The sequence below is a fragment of the Monomorium pharaonis genome, chromosome 3 (assembly GCF_013373865.1).
Source record: "Monomorium pharaonis isolate MP-MQ-018 chromosome 3, ASM1337386v2, whole genome shotgun sequence".
Taxonomy (NCBI): domain Eukaryota; kingdom Metazoa; phylum Arthropoda; class Insecta; order Hymenoptera; family Formicidae; genus Monomorium; species Monomorium pharaonis.
The window spans coordinates 5,491,142-5,507,181 of record NC_050469.1 but is presented as its reverse complement, the minus strand read 5'-3'; the positions used below and the strand labels follow the sequence as shown (position 1 = coordinate 5,507,181).

General features: G+C 30.5%; 1 protein-coding gene across 21 annotated transcripts in view; it reads left to right on the top strand.

Annotated features, from left to right (window-relative positions):
• Positions 1–16,040, top strand: part of LOC105833385 (dystrophin, isoforms A/C/F/G/H) — a 459,023-nt gene that overhangs the window by 109,082 nt on the left and 333,901 nt on the right. For all 21 annotated transcript variants that reach the window (XM_036283830.1, XM_028191394.2, XM_028191395.2 and 18 more), the window contains one exon: positions 3,638–3,736. In XM_036283830.1, coding sequence (XP_036139723.1) covers positions 3,638–3,736 — 99 coding nt within the window. The remainder of the gene's footprint in view (positions 1–3,637; positions 3,737–16,040) is intronic.

Here is a 16,040-nt window from a genome sequence, read left to right as displayed (position 1 = left end):
TGACATTATTGTACATATAATTCCTTGGTCACGACGTGTTCAACTTGGTTGCGTGGTTCTGTGTGACAGACTTGTAAGTGACAGTTGTGAGTTTGATCTCACATATCCCGTATATTCGGATTTTTAAATTTGTAATTTTTAACAAAAGTCACAGAGGAATTTTTTAGGTGGCGTATAAAGTTTCACTTGTTATTATTACTATTACTAGATGTGAATTCCAGTATATGAAACAAAAATAATAATATTATAACAGTTTTAAAAATGTTTTTTAACCTTTTTATTAAAATTTTATAATATTATTATAATAATGTTATTGAAGATATATTATTTTAAATTTTTATAAACAATGATCAATAGTAATAAAGAGGAGTTTCGGTCGAAAGGGACGTAAATGAAGGATGAAATAACTTGTCCAATGAACTGTTTGATAAAAATCGTGAGACGCTATCGAGAAACTTTGTGCAAAGTGCACTTACGCTAACTTTTCCGTGTTTATTGTCGTTTGGAAACTACACCATCGGGAATCGCTTCTTGTGGAGCCTTTTGCTGTTTTGTATATGTATACATACATATTTAAATACAATGTATACACATTTAAAAACCGCTTCTCTATTTCTCTCTCTCTCTCTTTCTTTCTATATGTATAATAAGCATTTTTAAGTTGATATTTTATGATTAAAGCTCATGATGTTCGTTATAATAAAAATATACCATCGCACGGTTCGATCGTTGTCACGTGTTGTTCTCGACATAGTTGATTTTTAAAGGGAGTATACGCTCTATCGCGTCTTTTTTATTGCTCAGGTTCTAAAACCGATCGTTTAATTTATAGAAAGAAAATCCCCATCTCATGATTTTCGATGAGTATAACATTTTACATATTGGATATAGATTATGACGAAATATAAATAAGGGAAATTATGTAATGGACATACATGGAATTAATTTTTGAAATCTCATTTTGAGAGAGAAAACTGTATTTAATTTAAAATCTAGAAATCAAGAACTAAAAGGATTATCCAGAAATTAAGCTTTTAATTAAGATATTTTCTAACAAAATCTTTCAAAAAACTAATAAAGGACACGCATTTTACATATACTACTTTTTTCGTTAATAGAAAAAAAATTTTTTGATTTTATTTATGTGTTTTATGTATTAATTTTCTATTTTTAATTATCTTTTTGATTGAGTTATTTATTTTAAGAATAATATAAATATTATTTTTGATTATTATTAATTTCGTTAAAACTTTGACACAGAAATCGCTAAAATATTGATTTTAAGGAGAAGATTAATAATTACTACCTTATTGCTTATTGCTTATGTATTTATTTATACTAGTTACATTTAAGAGAAACGGTTCAACCATAAATTATGTGAAAACGTATGCAATGTGGTTCTTCACTGTCCATTTTGAGGCGGAAAACACGAGGGATATGATCATTCTTCGACAACAGGCACTTAATCAAGGCCGCTTTGAGTTGGACAAGGGTGGGTGAAAGGCAGAACGAGCCCAGGAGCTTAGTCTAGGTGGCAGACTCCGGGGGTTGCCGGACCGAGCGAGACCTTAATTTCCTGTAGCACTACGGTTTATCTCTTCCGCGATTTATCGACTCCCTCGAAAGTTCCACGTTTGTGATCCCGGGAAACCCTCGTCGAGTGCCAGTTTGGATTTCTTGCGTGCTTGTTGTTGCATCGCCGAACGATCGATCAATCGGTGTTATGCCGTGAATTTCAGGATAGTTTTTTTTTTTTTTTTTTTTTAATACATTATTTGCCATAAACGTTTATTTGGCTTTCACGATTTTTTGAAGTATTTTGCCTAGGACTCGATACACAACGGACCAGTACGCTAAAATTGCCAGCGGAGATATTTCCGGTGTCTAGCGAAGCGTTACGCGCGCGTGCGCGCGGACGGGCTTTTAAATGTATTATTGGCTTTACAACTCGTACTTGCAATGGAAATGCGATTACGCAACTTGCCTTGATATTTAATTAAACGCACCAATAGAGCCATTTACAAGGAAAAACTGTTCACCGTAATGACTGTTGGATGTTGGAAAATATAAATTCGTGATACAATTGAACGCTCACTCATGTTGTACAATAGCAGCTCAATTTATTTATAGTAATTATGTTGTGTATTTTATTTTTAGTTATTATGTTGCGAATTATTCTCATTGAAAATTATTTTGCATCCGATTATTTATTTTATTATCAATATGTTGGTTCTTGTGAACGTAAAATTTTTCTATTCAAGAATTTAAGCTTTAAATTTATCAGGAAGTACATTCCCGAAATTTGATGCAAGTTCGGGAAATACCTCGCACATTTGACATTTGTCCTATTCTTGACTCTTAGCGAATATCGAGGTAAATCGAAGTCGGCCACTTACGAACGGACACTCCCTACTAATTTCCGGCAACAAATATCCCAATCGGTTCTGCATCCTCTTCTTTTTTTGTTAGCTCTTTTCCATCTAGTTCGAACCACTTTCGGATGGTGGAGATATTTCCCATCGACACATGTTTGCAATGGAATATGAGTTAATTGCTATGGCTAATTCAGATTAAATCATCAAGATGGGTTATTGATTTATGAGCTGATCAACAGTTGGAGATATGTTAATTAATTTAGTGCCATTCTTGTCCCGAAACGAAATTATATTTGCTTGGAATTGTTTCTGTCAGTAATTATTTTTTACGTTATTTTTATACACTGAGAAAAAATGTTGTTAATTAGACTCAATTTTCCAACTAAATTAAGTTTTATCTATTCAAATATTATATATTTTAATTAACTATATAAATACTTGAATTGAAATTTATGCATTTAACTTTAATGCATAAATTCTTAAACCGACAAAATTTTAATTTAGTTGGAAAATTTTGTCAAATTAACAATATTTTTTTCTCAGTGTATTATTTTTAATCGCATTTTATATATTGCAGTAGAAAAAAATTGTTAATACAATCAATAACAAAATATTAATTAAAGATTTTCTATATAAAATAAATATAAAGTATCTCAGACTATCCATGCATTTTTTTTTAAATAAAGGCCAGTGTTTTTTAATTAAAAATTTTGCTAAATAAATCGGGAATGCTCTATCGAAATGTATTTTTAAACAGATATATTTTTATTTTTCGATTCTGATCAGAAATGGACTCTTCAGACCAGATTGAATTTTTTAAATGTAACATATATATTTTTTTATTGGAAATTGGATTACACGCAAAAAAATAAGAAACTTTTTCTTCATAAATCTTTATTAATTTTAAAATAAAATGTAATGGAAAATAAATAAATAAATAAATAAATAAATAAGTTAAATAAATAAAGAGTTTGTGAAAGTATTTAAAACATGTCCGAAACAAAAGATTTTTTACATATAATTTGAATCTGCAATATAAAGTACAATATATGTTCTCTTTATTTTAAAAAAAGTGTACAGATGATCTGATATACTTTAATTCGAGCAGTAAGAAAAACACTTTACATAAAAGAACTCCAACAATGTGTAATAAATTTATAATTACGTAACTACTGAATTAGTTATGTGTTGTTTTTTTAATTTTAATTTTTTGTCACAATATTATTTATTTTATGCTTATTGCTTACTTTATTATATTGCAGATACGTGACTGGCTTACGGTCGAAGAAGAGATGTTACGACAACAATCTGTAGTCGTCGGTGATGTCGACGAAATCATGCATCTTCTGGACAAACAGAAGGTAAGTCAATTATCAAAAATAATTTGTTATAACGAATTTTTTCTGAAAGATCAATTATATTATTAGGCTTTTGAGTATTTTTTTTTAAGTACTATTGGACATATGTCTATATTTTAGAGTAGAAAAAATTTTATAACTTGTAAATATGTTCAAATGAATAATTAATTTGTATATTATAAATGTTGGACACAATTAGTGAATTAATAATAAGTTTAACACAAATTGTTTAAATAAAAAATATTTGGCGGATTACTTGTATGAATATATTCAAATGCTACAATATACGAATAACTTATTTCGTACTTATTACATATATTATATTACATATCACAAAAATGTGATGTTACTGATAACTTTATTAGTTGCACATGCGTTTTGCAATGTTAGAACCGTATTAGATATAAAGATTTTGATCGGCTAGATTGTTAAAATATTTTTAAAGTTTATTGCAATTTGTCGAGGTAAGGTTATAAAGGTGACCATCAATGCTTTCAAGCTATTCTTAACTCGTGCTTGTTTGATATTATTAAAAGCTTGTTTTCTGCCTGTTCTTTTTTCCTGTCTTTTTATCTTTACATTAATAACTAGGGTCATATTGTCTAAGTGGTTGCGAAATTAAAATATTCTTACATTGTCTTACAATTGAATACGCTGTTTTGTTCTTTTTACTTTTTTAAGTGGCTTAAACTTTGTTTTAGAACTTTTATTTTACCATTAATTATTAGTTGCGATCTTTTCAAACAAATATTGCAAAATTTATTACTGCTTATTTTTGTCGTCGTTTCGTATGAACGAACGAACGGTAAAAGTAGCAGAGAAAGCTAAAAGCTCTAACGTCGGTAACCTCGCGATCTGTCATAGCAGTGCAGTCGATATTTCAACCACCAAGGTTCAACTCAAGTACCTGCTGCAGGGGTAAATTGTTCCCTTATCCTTTTTCACGCGGTTCAATTCAACATAATACCGTGAGTGGAAAAGTTATCGCCGGACGATTATAAGAAAAGCGAGGCTATTTGATCATGAGAAAGAGCGAAGTCATTTTATACGATGAGTGCGTAGAACTTCCGAGATGCGAAGGTAGGGATGTTTAGGTGATTGACCGAGAAAACCCTGACATTGGCATTGGCATTAAGGGTCCGACGAACACTGCCACGCCTTCCTTTGTGCGTCGACGTCGCGCTGCGCGTTATTCCGCCATGGTTGTTAATTGCATTGGGCTTGATGGATCGATATCCAGAATCGTCGCGAGCAACACGAAATCGCTGTTTAGATAGCGGAGAATATTAGTCACAGGAAAAGTTATCATGTTAATATCGCATGTGATGTACTTCTTAAAATTTTTCCATGATGAAATTTTTATTGATTTTATTGTATAATAATTTTTTACGCAGTATTTTACGTTGTATTTTGTATGATAACTTTGCATAAGTGTATATATATTAAATGAAAATATTAAATCAATCAATTTTTTATAAAAATAGTTAGACGTAATTGGATTTTATCCACATCATAGATCTTCATGCTACGTTTAGTTAAATGTGCATAAGAAAGTATCATGTATTAAATATTGACACGTTATTGTGTTTTTATGTTATTTATTTTATTTATTCTGCATTCTATATTTAGATACAGAATATTATATATTTAATACTTTTATATTTTAATTGAGTATGATGAATATTTTGAGGTTTTATATTACAAAGTAATTGTGCTCGTGATAATGAATTTCATGTAATTTCGTCATTTTGTCGTATTTTTGCTTTGATAATTATAGAAGACTTTAAATTTATTGTTAATGCGCTCAAATCAATTGTATAAGCTATAATATTGTAGGTTTCTGCTGTAATTTAAGCAGTAAACATCGAGATATTTTTACGTTTCTACTTCGCGAATATCTGTTCTCTTCTCTCCGTTCTCTCTCGTCCCCTCGCGGCAGTGTTAGTTCCATGAAAAAATTCTACCATGAAAATAACACGAACGTTTACTATAAATTTTCTCGAGCCGAGGCAGAGTACATTATTGTATGCTCTTTCGTTTCCATTACCTTTCTACATTATGCCTTGGAAACTTACAATGTCAGCTTCGAGGAGCCAGTATTTTCCGAGTCACATTCTTTCGCGCAACAGTCCCATTACACATTTTTTCTTATACTGATATGATTTTCTAATACTGATATTTCGTCACTTTTAATTTGCGTTAAATTATTTAATTAAATTTACTTTAATATTTTCGTTTATTTATCTCGAGACGTAATCGTGATCTTTGTTGATGATAATTGTTCCTCTTTTTTTTTTTCTTATAATTTTAAATGTATGATCTGCTATAACATAATATATGTAGGTTTAAGGCTGTATGGAGTACACGATAAGGAAATGACATATAAATTATTGGTTTCAATACGGTAGCATTTCTTATTGAAGAAAAATAATTTCGCATGCGTGGACGATTTGTTCGTTAATGCGAAAGCTTCGGAAAAAATTGGCGCGATAAGGTTTCCTTTTGGAATAGGAATTGTTCTCTGTTCGAAGGGAAGCGAGGCCATTTTTTTCCTCGCGGCGCGCGCCAGGCGGTTGTGAATGGGACAAATGGCGCACTTGATTGATCAGTGATATTGTCCTCCGACAAATGACAAATCATACGGTCTTCTTTCCGCTTATATACTTCAAAGCGGAGATTTGGAATTTTCGTATGCGTTTTGAGGGGATGACTGAAAACAATAGGTTTGTTACGGTGGCGTTGCCTATTGATTTCCGATTGTGAGAAAGTCGAAGAGGAGATATTTTGATGTACACAGATGGAATAGATAGCGAAGACAGAGATTTTACCGAAAATATATATTGGATTTTCCATTTACGTTGATAGAGAATTAAGATCACATCGTTCTCTTAACGAAAATCATTCTGTACTAATTGTAAGTAAATCCAGAGACTAATTATACATCCTTGCAGGTTCCACAGTTTCACACGCGGCTGGGATATTTAACGTCTCGTACTCCAAATCTCATTACAATTATACTCGACGTAATTGTCAGTGGATTCCATTCTCTCTCTGTCTCTCCTCTCTCTCTCTCTCTCTCTCTCTTTCTTTATCTTCTCTTGCTGTCTTTATCTTTCCCTTACTCTCATGAGCTTACTTAAGCTTGCTCCACTGTTAACATTACACAAGTCATTGTCGTCACCTGCTACGTAGCAGGATTCGTTCAACAAAGTTCAATTATGAGGTCCAGGATGCATGTAGCATGAAATGTGCTGTTAGTCGCTCAAGAAATATTACTTTAAGCGATAAATGTTTTTATTAATTAGAATAATTAATAAGGATATGGGATAAAAGCTTGTGACACATATATGCTGATCGATACATTGTTATTAATGTGTAATTACTCTCATTCGATCAGAAACTTTCAATAATAACATTTATCTTACGAAATACTATAACATTTTTTTAGTTTAGGTTTTAAATTTACGAAACAAATATTTTCAAGTAGTAGTAAAATATGAGTCAAATATTTTATTCATTATAAACCCCGATTAATTATTTGCAAAATGAAAATTTTCTTTGTCCTATAAATTTCCTTTATGTACATAATTTTGTTTTAATATACAATATTTTGTGTAACTTTACGTTAATGTAAAGGAGTAAGGAACATTTAATAATATCCCAAAATAATATATATTATTTATGCTTGTGATATTATTTTGTTATATCCTCTCACCGCGATAAAATTTCCAGAGTAGCGCTATTTCAAGAATGTGTCCCAGATAGAAATTACGGGTGCAATATCTGCAAAGGAAAACTTATGGATAATTTTGTTTAACATATGTATTGCATTTAAAGCATATGCTATAGATGTATTATTTTTTGGAGTCTAATAATTGTTATTGAGCTTTTATTATGTTTTGATTATTAAAATAATTAGATTAACTTATTGTTTCGTTTACTTGTGTTCTTTGAAAGCAATTTTATGAGTTATTTATATAAAGAAAACAACCTTGTAACCACTACCGTAACAACGATATCTACATTACTTGTGAACATTATTCTTTTGCCGATAATCTAACGGCGTGTTGTATGTTCCCATCGTACGCGTTATCGTTCAAGCTAGGAGTCTCTTCATCTTTCGGACGACGTCCTTCACACCGGGTGCAATAAACGTCTCCCCATTATTTCCTCCGTTTCCTCCGTTCGGCTTTGTTGTTGGTGTCTGATAACTCCGACGCACTATCTTATAGCGACTCCTCCCAGGCCCGAAGGATTTCAGGGTTGTACTCCTTATACCGTGTCGTAGAGGACTTGCCGAGTAATAATGCCAAGGAGTCGCGCGCGCCTGTAGTTATGAAGAACCTTCCACGATCTCGCAATTTCCCGGTTATGCCGGTATCCGGTGAATAGCCGTCCTCATTCCATAACGCGTGTGCAAGTTCACAGCTTGGGTGTACAGAAATACATGTCGCTCTGACGTGCGGTGTGTCGCAGATTTTCTGCGCGAAAATTGAAATTCGCCGTCTTCTCATCGTTTCTGTTAGTATGTACTGGCTTCGGGCAAAATCGCGATCCATCTAGCAGTTTGGTCAGGTATCGTCAGCGATATTATTGGATTCAGTCGAGAAGCGGTAAAATCGACAAAATATTGTTAAAATTACTTTTTTTCTGCTAATATTTTGCAAATCTTTTAGCTTATTTGTAGAATAATTTAGTTTTTACGAAAATAATGGTAATAAGTTTGTAATTTCAAAGTTAGAGTACCTATATTAATTTATGAATTATGGGATAGCAATATAATTCATATCTTTTAAGAATAATACAATATATATTTAGTTTAATAAGTTTAATGTAGATAATTAAAGAATGCTTTATATTTTTTATTTATATGTGTATTTGAAAGAGAATTTTTTATTTTATTGTTCATATAACTTTTATTTGATTTTGAGAAATTCTATACTTTAATTAGACTTCAAGCTAGTGTAAGAAGTACAATATTTAATTATACCGAGTTTTGATGAAGTTTGTTTCCGTGCCACTAGACACTGTAATTATTTCCGTAATTTAAATCGTCAGATTGATAATTTAAGTAGAATTTAATTTTACACTTTAAACAAAATCGAACTATGATCTAATAAATTTGTTATATGTTTATTATTCTGTATACATTGCATTGAACTTTAGCTTAAGGAATGCAATTTTTCTGAAGATTTATATCTTTTTATATTTATATTTATATTATGATAAAATTATAATTAAAACATTTTGATATTTTTTTTCGAAGAAAATTAAAAATTTACGTTTGTAATATCTCTTGAAAAATGTGTAATATATTGTATGTATTATGTAAACAAAAAATTGAATTCAGCATCGTAATTTATCCGAAAAAAAGAATATTGTAGATATTAAAAAAAAATGTTTAAACTTTTAAAAAATATTTAATTTAGAAAATATTTATTATTAAGAACAACTTTATATTACTTTTGATTTTTGTTTTGCAGAAAACGATAGAAATTATAAGGTTTTTTCTTTAAAATATGCATGATATTAGGATCTGTGAAGCTGGCACGACATTCTATTAATAAAAAAAACAATAATAATTACAATTTTAGTAGTATTTTCTATAATTCTCGAGTTTTTTTATAAAAATTAAAACAAGTTCTGTAATCTTTATATTAAAAAAAAATGAAAAATTGTCGTACTAACTTTGTAAAATTAGCACATTTTTTATTTTTATTTTTTAAATATAAGGATTGCAAAACTTTTTTTAAAACTATAGAAAGTGCTACTAGAACTGTAATTATTTTTTGATATTAATAGAATATTATACCAGCTTCACAGATACGTTATATATATTTATTTATCTGGTATATTTAATTATTGTTTCTTCTGCGGAAATTTTTTAAAATTAGTGCCACGGAATTTTAGACTTTTTATATCAGATGCTTTGAGCAACGGAAGGTTTATAGTGCACGATATGAACATAGCAGTTATGTAAAATAAATAAAGTTTGTTAAAAGTATTATCACAAGAAATTGATGAAAATATCTTGTTTATAAAATCATATATTATGTTAGTTGTGCTTACAGCTGTGGTAATTTAATGTTTTATTTTTTGTGTGTTTTGAATATTTAATGCATGACCAAAATTTTGTAATTTTTTCACGTATAATATATCAGAAAAAAATAGTATTAAATCTGTGATATATATCTACATCACAATATTCTCCAGTTATAAAGTAATTATAATTATTGAAATAAATTACAATTAAGAAATAATTATGTTTATAATTATTTAATAATTTATAGTTATTAATTTTGTAATTATTTTCAATAATATAGTATATATTTAATATATTTAATGTATTTATTTATTATATTTATTACTGTCATTTTAATTATTTTTATTACAAAATTTTACAAAAGTAATTTTGCTTTAAATAATTTTTTATCTCAAAAATTTTTTGGAATCTATTGAACTTTCATGATATTTATACCATTTCTTCGTAAAACAATTAGATATTTTGTATATTTTAAATTTTATTTATAGATACATTATGTTTATACTTTTGTCTCAGAGAGTAACGTTTGTAAAGTAAGTTTTTCCATTCTTCTTTTACTTTAAGCTTCTTCAAATGATTTTCACTTTTTTCATAGTCTCGTCACGATGCGATTCGGTCTTTTATATCTTAGAGAGGAAGAAAGGTTCGCAGTTGCTTTTATACTATTCGTGCAGTCAGTCGTCGTGTACTTCAGTTAATGGCAAATGCGTTTGTGACGTACATCGTACATCTTTATACACGTCGGGGCTACTTCCGTGTTACACTCACATCGCGGACTACCATGAGTATATATCTTTACTAAAAAAAAGCAATATGTAGAATAGTAGTTTGTATGGTTTGATACTTTCTGTTTTGCTTTCGCTAGTTATCATAAATATTAGCCGTATAGAAGATTATTTTATTAAAAAAAATCTTATTTGAAATTTATGGTTTGCATTTAGAACGCTTTTAAAGATGTTAGGGCAATTTTTTGTCATTTTATCTTTGTTTTACGTGTCAATGAACGATTGAGATAAAATATTTAAAAAAGCCAACATCTGTAAAAGCACGTTTTAAATATGGGTTTTTATATATATTACATTTCTGATGAAATTTATATAATTATATAAAATAAAATGTATATGTACATATGTAAGTAAAAAGTATTCTGCTAGGCAGTTATGTTACCAAAATGATTAATTAAAATAATTTAACAAATATAATTAATATAGTGAAAAAGAAACACATAAAAAAATTAGTTATAAAATTAGTAGTTATAAAATCATTAATTTATTTCATGATTGAAGAGTATTATAATGAATACGCGCATGCATGCGTGTGTATACATATATTGTGTGTATACACACACACACATATATATCTATATATATATATTGCTAATAAAAATAATTAGAATTTTGGATTATATTAATATTTTACCTCACATATGGTCCATTATTTTATTGATGGTATTATTAATATATTGGAAATTTTATTGAGTATTGATTATAAAATTTTCATACTTTGCTGCTGTCTTTGCGTATATTTACTATTTTTTTCATTTCATCATTTTTTGTATTTTTTATTGGCATATCCGCAGGGAGGTGACGAAAAATGCAATCTGAAACTTGATGACGCAATGTAGCGTTGGGAAATATGTTCGCAGTTGATAAGTATGTCTGTGCGAGTTGCTGAGCTTTTCTCGTGAGAGTTTCAATACTTTCAAACAAATCTATATGTATGAGAGCGCTTGATCGTTATTTGAAGGTTACAGGCCTTTGTAAAGGAATATTTCCTATATTTTGTTTAAAATTTTGATTTTAATTTTTTACAAGTACTGCAAGATTACCTACAAAAATGTCCTAAAAGTAATTTTTGAAATTAAAAAAAAAGTAATTGTGTGTGTGTGAATGAGAGGGGTGGACGCAACTAACATGTTTAATTTGAAAATATCACTACAATACAAGGTATTTTCAATTTTTAACAGCGCAAAATATGCATATATTAATAATAAAATAACTACTATTATATGTATACAATGAGTTATAATTAAATTTGTCATAGCATCTATAAATTGATATGTATTTTACATAGTAATGTGTTTTCAATTTCCAAAGTGGTCAAGGGGTCGTTTTACTTTTGCGTTTATAATGGTGGGGTGTATTTTGCGTGTGCGCAATACGCATCTTCTTTGTCGATCCTGTTCCATCGGATTAGGTGTAATGGCAGCGACGGATTGGAACACACGTTCTACATTAAAGGTTTAATCACAAAATTACGCGATTTGTGTACTACAATTTTACTTAAGAATGTTGCAATTGTCATAATTTTATTTAAAGTGTACAAATTGAAAACCTTACCAATCGATTCATCTCATCAATCAAGTTGATATATTTAGTTTATACACACACACATATATATAAATATACGTACTAATTTTATTTTTAGATATACAGTCTGGATATTTTTTAACTAATTGATCAAATTATTGTATGTGTGTTTGGAATAGTATATTTGGTCTTCTGTTTTTGATCCCTTATATTTTTTTTTTAGTTATTATAATTAGTAGAAAATATTTTAACTTGGATATTTCTTACGTAAAAGGATAATTTTCTTTATTATCTTTCATATATTTAGTAACGATGAGAGAATTGGTATGATATGGATCCTTTATATATCGGAACAGATGAATACCCATTTGCTTTAAATTTTGTACGGTTCGCAGCATTCACTAAGCGGCACCCTCCACCACACGAATTTTGCACCCTATGGGCTCCGTATCCCGTAGGATAGAGGATAGATATATACCGTTCCCTAGGCTACCAAGGGTACCCATGAAGCAGCATCAGATGTTGAATTCAGTTCGACCACGCGCTCTCGTTGAAGTACAACGCGCGTTCGAAAATCAAGCAGCGGCGGTGTCGTGATTGTTTATTAATCATTGCCGACGCGATCTACTGATTGCACGTAAACGTATTTTTTTTTTGCTAAGCTGCCGGTTGCACTTTTACATTCGCCGTCGGGCGTGGTAAACGGTTTTCAGTGTCAACGCAACTCTCGACGCACGATGTGTTTGCGCACATGGTTATTTAGTCAGTGTACAGAGGATGATAAATATTTGCCTTGTTAACGAATGGAAAGCTGATTATTCGAAAATCTGAAATTCCGTATTTGTAGATTCTCGCGAGGTATCGTTGATACTCTCCGCCGGGATTATGCATTATGATTGCTCTCGTTGAATTTAAGTGATGTCGAACGATAATTTTCTATGATCGATTATTGATTCGCAATTATCAACAGAATTAGACAGCGAGTCTGTTTTTTGATGTATTAAAAAAATATATTTTTGCATGTTTAAATGCTAAATATTGACTTAAAATCTTTGAAAAATGTATTTACTTTTATGTGTTTTACATTTACTTGCAGTGGATTTATTTACGAATTTTATCACGTTTGCTCTCACACGTAACTTGCGGTTTTGGATGTAAATCTCATGAATAATCATTTATGCTACGATTTAAAATCTAACCCTTTACTGTTTCGCTCACAGGACCCTATTGTATTTAATTGAATGCGCTTGTTGTCGATATTAAAGACCTGTTATCGCGCATGGAATCGATAATGCAATTTTGACGGAAGGGTCCCAATGAAAATTAGGGATGCAGCCGGTGAAATACTGAACGAAACGAAAATCGATACAGCATATCCACAGCTTCCTCGCTGTCTCTGTCTCTGGTTCCTTTCTCTCTTCTTGTCGCGGCGAAAATCCGGCATCACCGGACGAATATCGAATTGTAAAACGAGGAACCGTACCGGTTTGAAGTTGTTCGCTCAAACTGTGTGGTTGGTCTAAACTAAAGCATTTTACTAGAACGTTGTGCGAGAGATGTTTCAACAAAACTTTTAAAATTTTTAACGATCGAGGTTTAATTTGATAAAAAGATTAAAATATAGAGCACATTTTTATAAATTATTCTTTTGAATATTACACATTGTTTCTGTATAGGAAATTGTACAAGTCCAAAATGTTTTCTTATTTATTATTTCTCTTCTTTTTATAAAAGTTTTATATTTTATCATATTAAACGTTTACATATATATATTTTTTACATACAAAATATCAGAGCATCAGAGTTTGCATTAAATAACATTTTTTAAATAGGTGTTGAATAATATACATATAGGTGAAATGGTGAAAAAGATATTTTAATAGAGTATGATTTAAAAAATAAAATATGTTTATATATAATTAATAGTTTTTTTGCACGAAAAAAATGTTTTTGCCAGAGAAAAATATCTAAATTTAGCTATAGATATGAAAAATAATTTTGTCGAATTTTAAAATAATTATAATAATACAAATAAATATAATAATTATAATATAGGACGCTCAAGTATGTTGAGCAATTCTGTAAAAAGTTTTGACATTCTATATCAAAATTCTTTAAAATATTTGATTTAACAAAATTATTTTTAGATTTGTATTTATAGTTAATTTGCGTGGTTTATATGTATTATTATTTGATTGTTCAACCAAATTATTTTTAGATCTGTATTTTTAGCAAAATTTTTAGATACTTTAAAACAACCGTGTACTTATTATCACGTTCTTGACATATCTGACATAAGTTCTATATATATTTTCTTTGCAACTAGAAATTTTTCTATCGATTAAATGTCAGAGAAAATACGTTGCAATGTCAAATATACCGAAAAAGTTCCAGCAACTTGTTTCGAAGCAGCGATCGTCTCGAAAGAGCTAGCTAGATGAAAATTACATATTTATGATGTCTCGTGTGTAAACGAATCAAATTTGTGTTGGTATACGCTCAGCCAGTTTTCACATTTTTTTCTCGGTGATGTGCAATTTCAAGATCTAATCTTACATTCGTTTGCGAAAACGTTTTCAATGTAATGAAATTAAATCTTTTATGCGCTTTAATGGTGTCCCGGACATTTCGGAGTTTTGACATTGTGGGTGGCCGCTTGTATTCGCATTATGTGTCACATCAACGATTTTGGCCATGCAGGCCGATACGAGCCGACAGTCTGACAGGCGATGGTTTGGCATTTTGTCTCTCCTGATATCCTCCTGTTTAGTCAGAAGGATTGTATTTTCCGTGGAAAGATATCGTTATTATTTGAAAGCTCCATCGGTTTTCATTTATTATGTATTATAAGAAAGTGCTGAAAAATATATGTTATTGATATTATTAAGTAACTGTATGAGAGATATATATATCAACTAAAATTAGATTCACATATTTTATACGCGATAATACGCGATCTACAAAGGCTTCTCTTCGAGAATGTAATTTGTAAGCATCGGCTTTTAACGTTATTAAAAACTGATGCTTCGTATCGATCGACAAACCTCATAGGAGTTGCACGCAAGATGACGAACGTGCAGTTTTGTTTCGTCTTTTTTTACGTTGCACGATACGTATATGATTACGGCAACAATATTGATGGATTATGCAGGAAATTTTGCGGTATGAAAATTATAATATCTGTATATCCTAGTGAAAATACCGATGGAAGTTTGTATAATGTAAATGAAACAATGAGTCCGATTACTGAAAAAAAATTTTTACGCTAGATTATTTAAGTTGCTCTTAAAAATACCGTATTGTTTGTTATGAAATCCGGCAGATGAAAGCAATATTTTTAACATCGACGGGTTGCGATGGGAATTGTACAATTTTAAAAACGTTTGTATTTAATCGTTATTGTTGCCGTTTAGCCCGATGCATCGTATAGCAAAACTACACGGAAATAAACGTCCGATCGTTTGGTCAACGAGCCCAGAGCAACCGAAAAATTTTATGTTGCGTAAATAATAGGCATTTCATTAATTTGGACGCGAGCTTTCTGCACCGGAGTTGCTTTGTTTAATTGGTGACAACATTAGCTAAACCGTGAGTTTCTCGGAAGAGGGATCAACAGAACTGTCGTTGAGGTGCTTTGTTCGATCTAGTTAGACACACGGACATAAAGTGGCCGTGTCCGACAAAAGACTAAAAAAAAGAAGCTATCAAAAGCTCGTACGCGACGCAAAGTGTGAGAAAACCTGTGCGATGGATCGAAAGGAGTCTCAACCTGGTACGTCGGCTGCGTCGTCTATGCCGTACACCGGTACCCTGCAGCTTCGCTTTAATGTAAGTGAACAAAAAGGAGCAAAGCAGGTAGCTCTTTGAGACTAGCGAGAAGTTCTACGTGGATAACATTGGCAGGGAACATACTTTCAATACCTGAAATTGACCACATTTTGGCTGCGATGCGGAG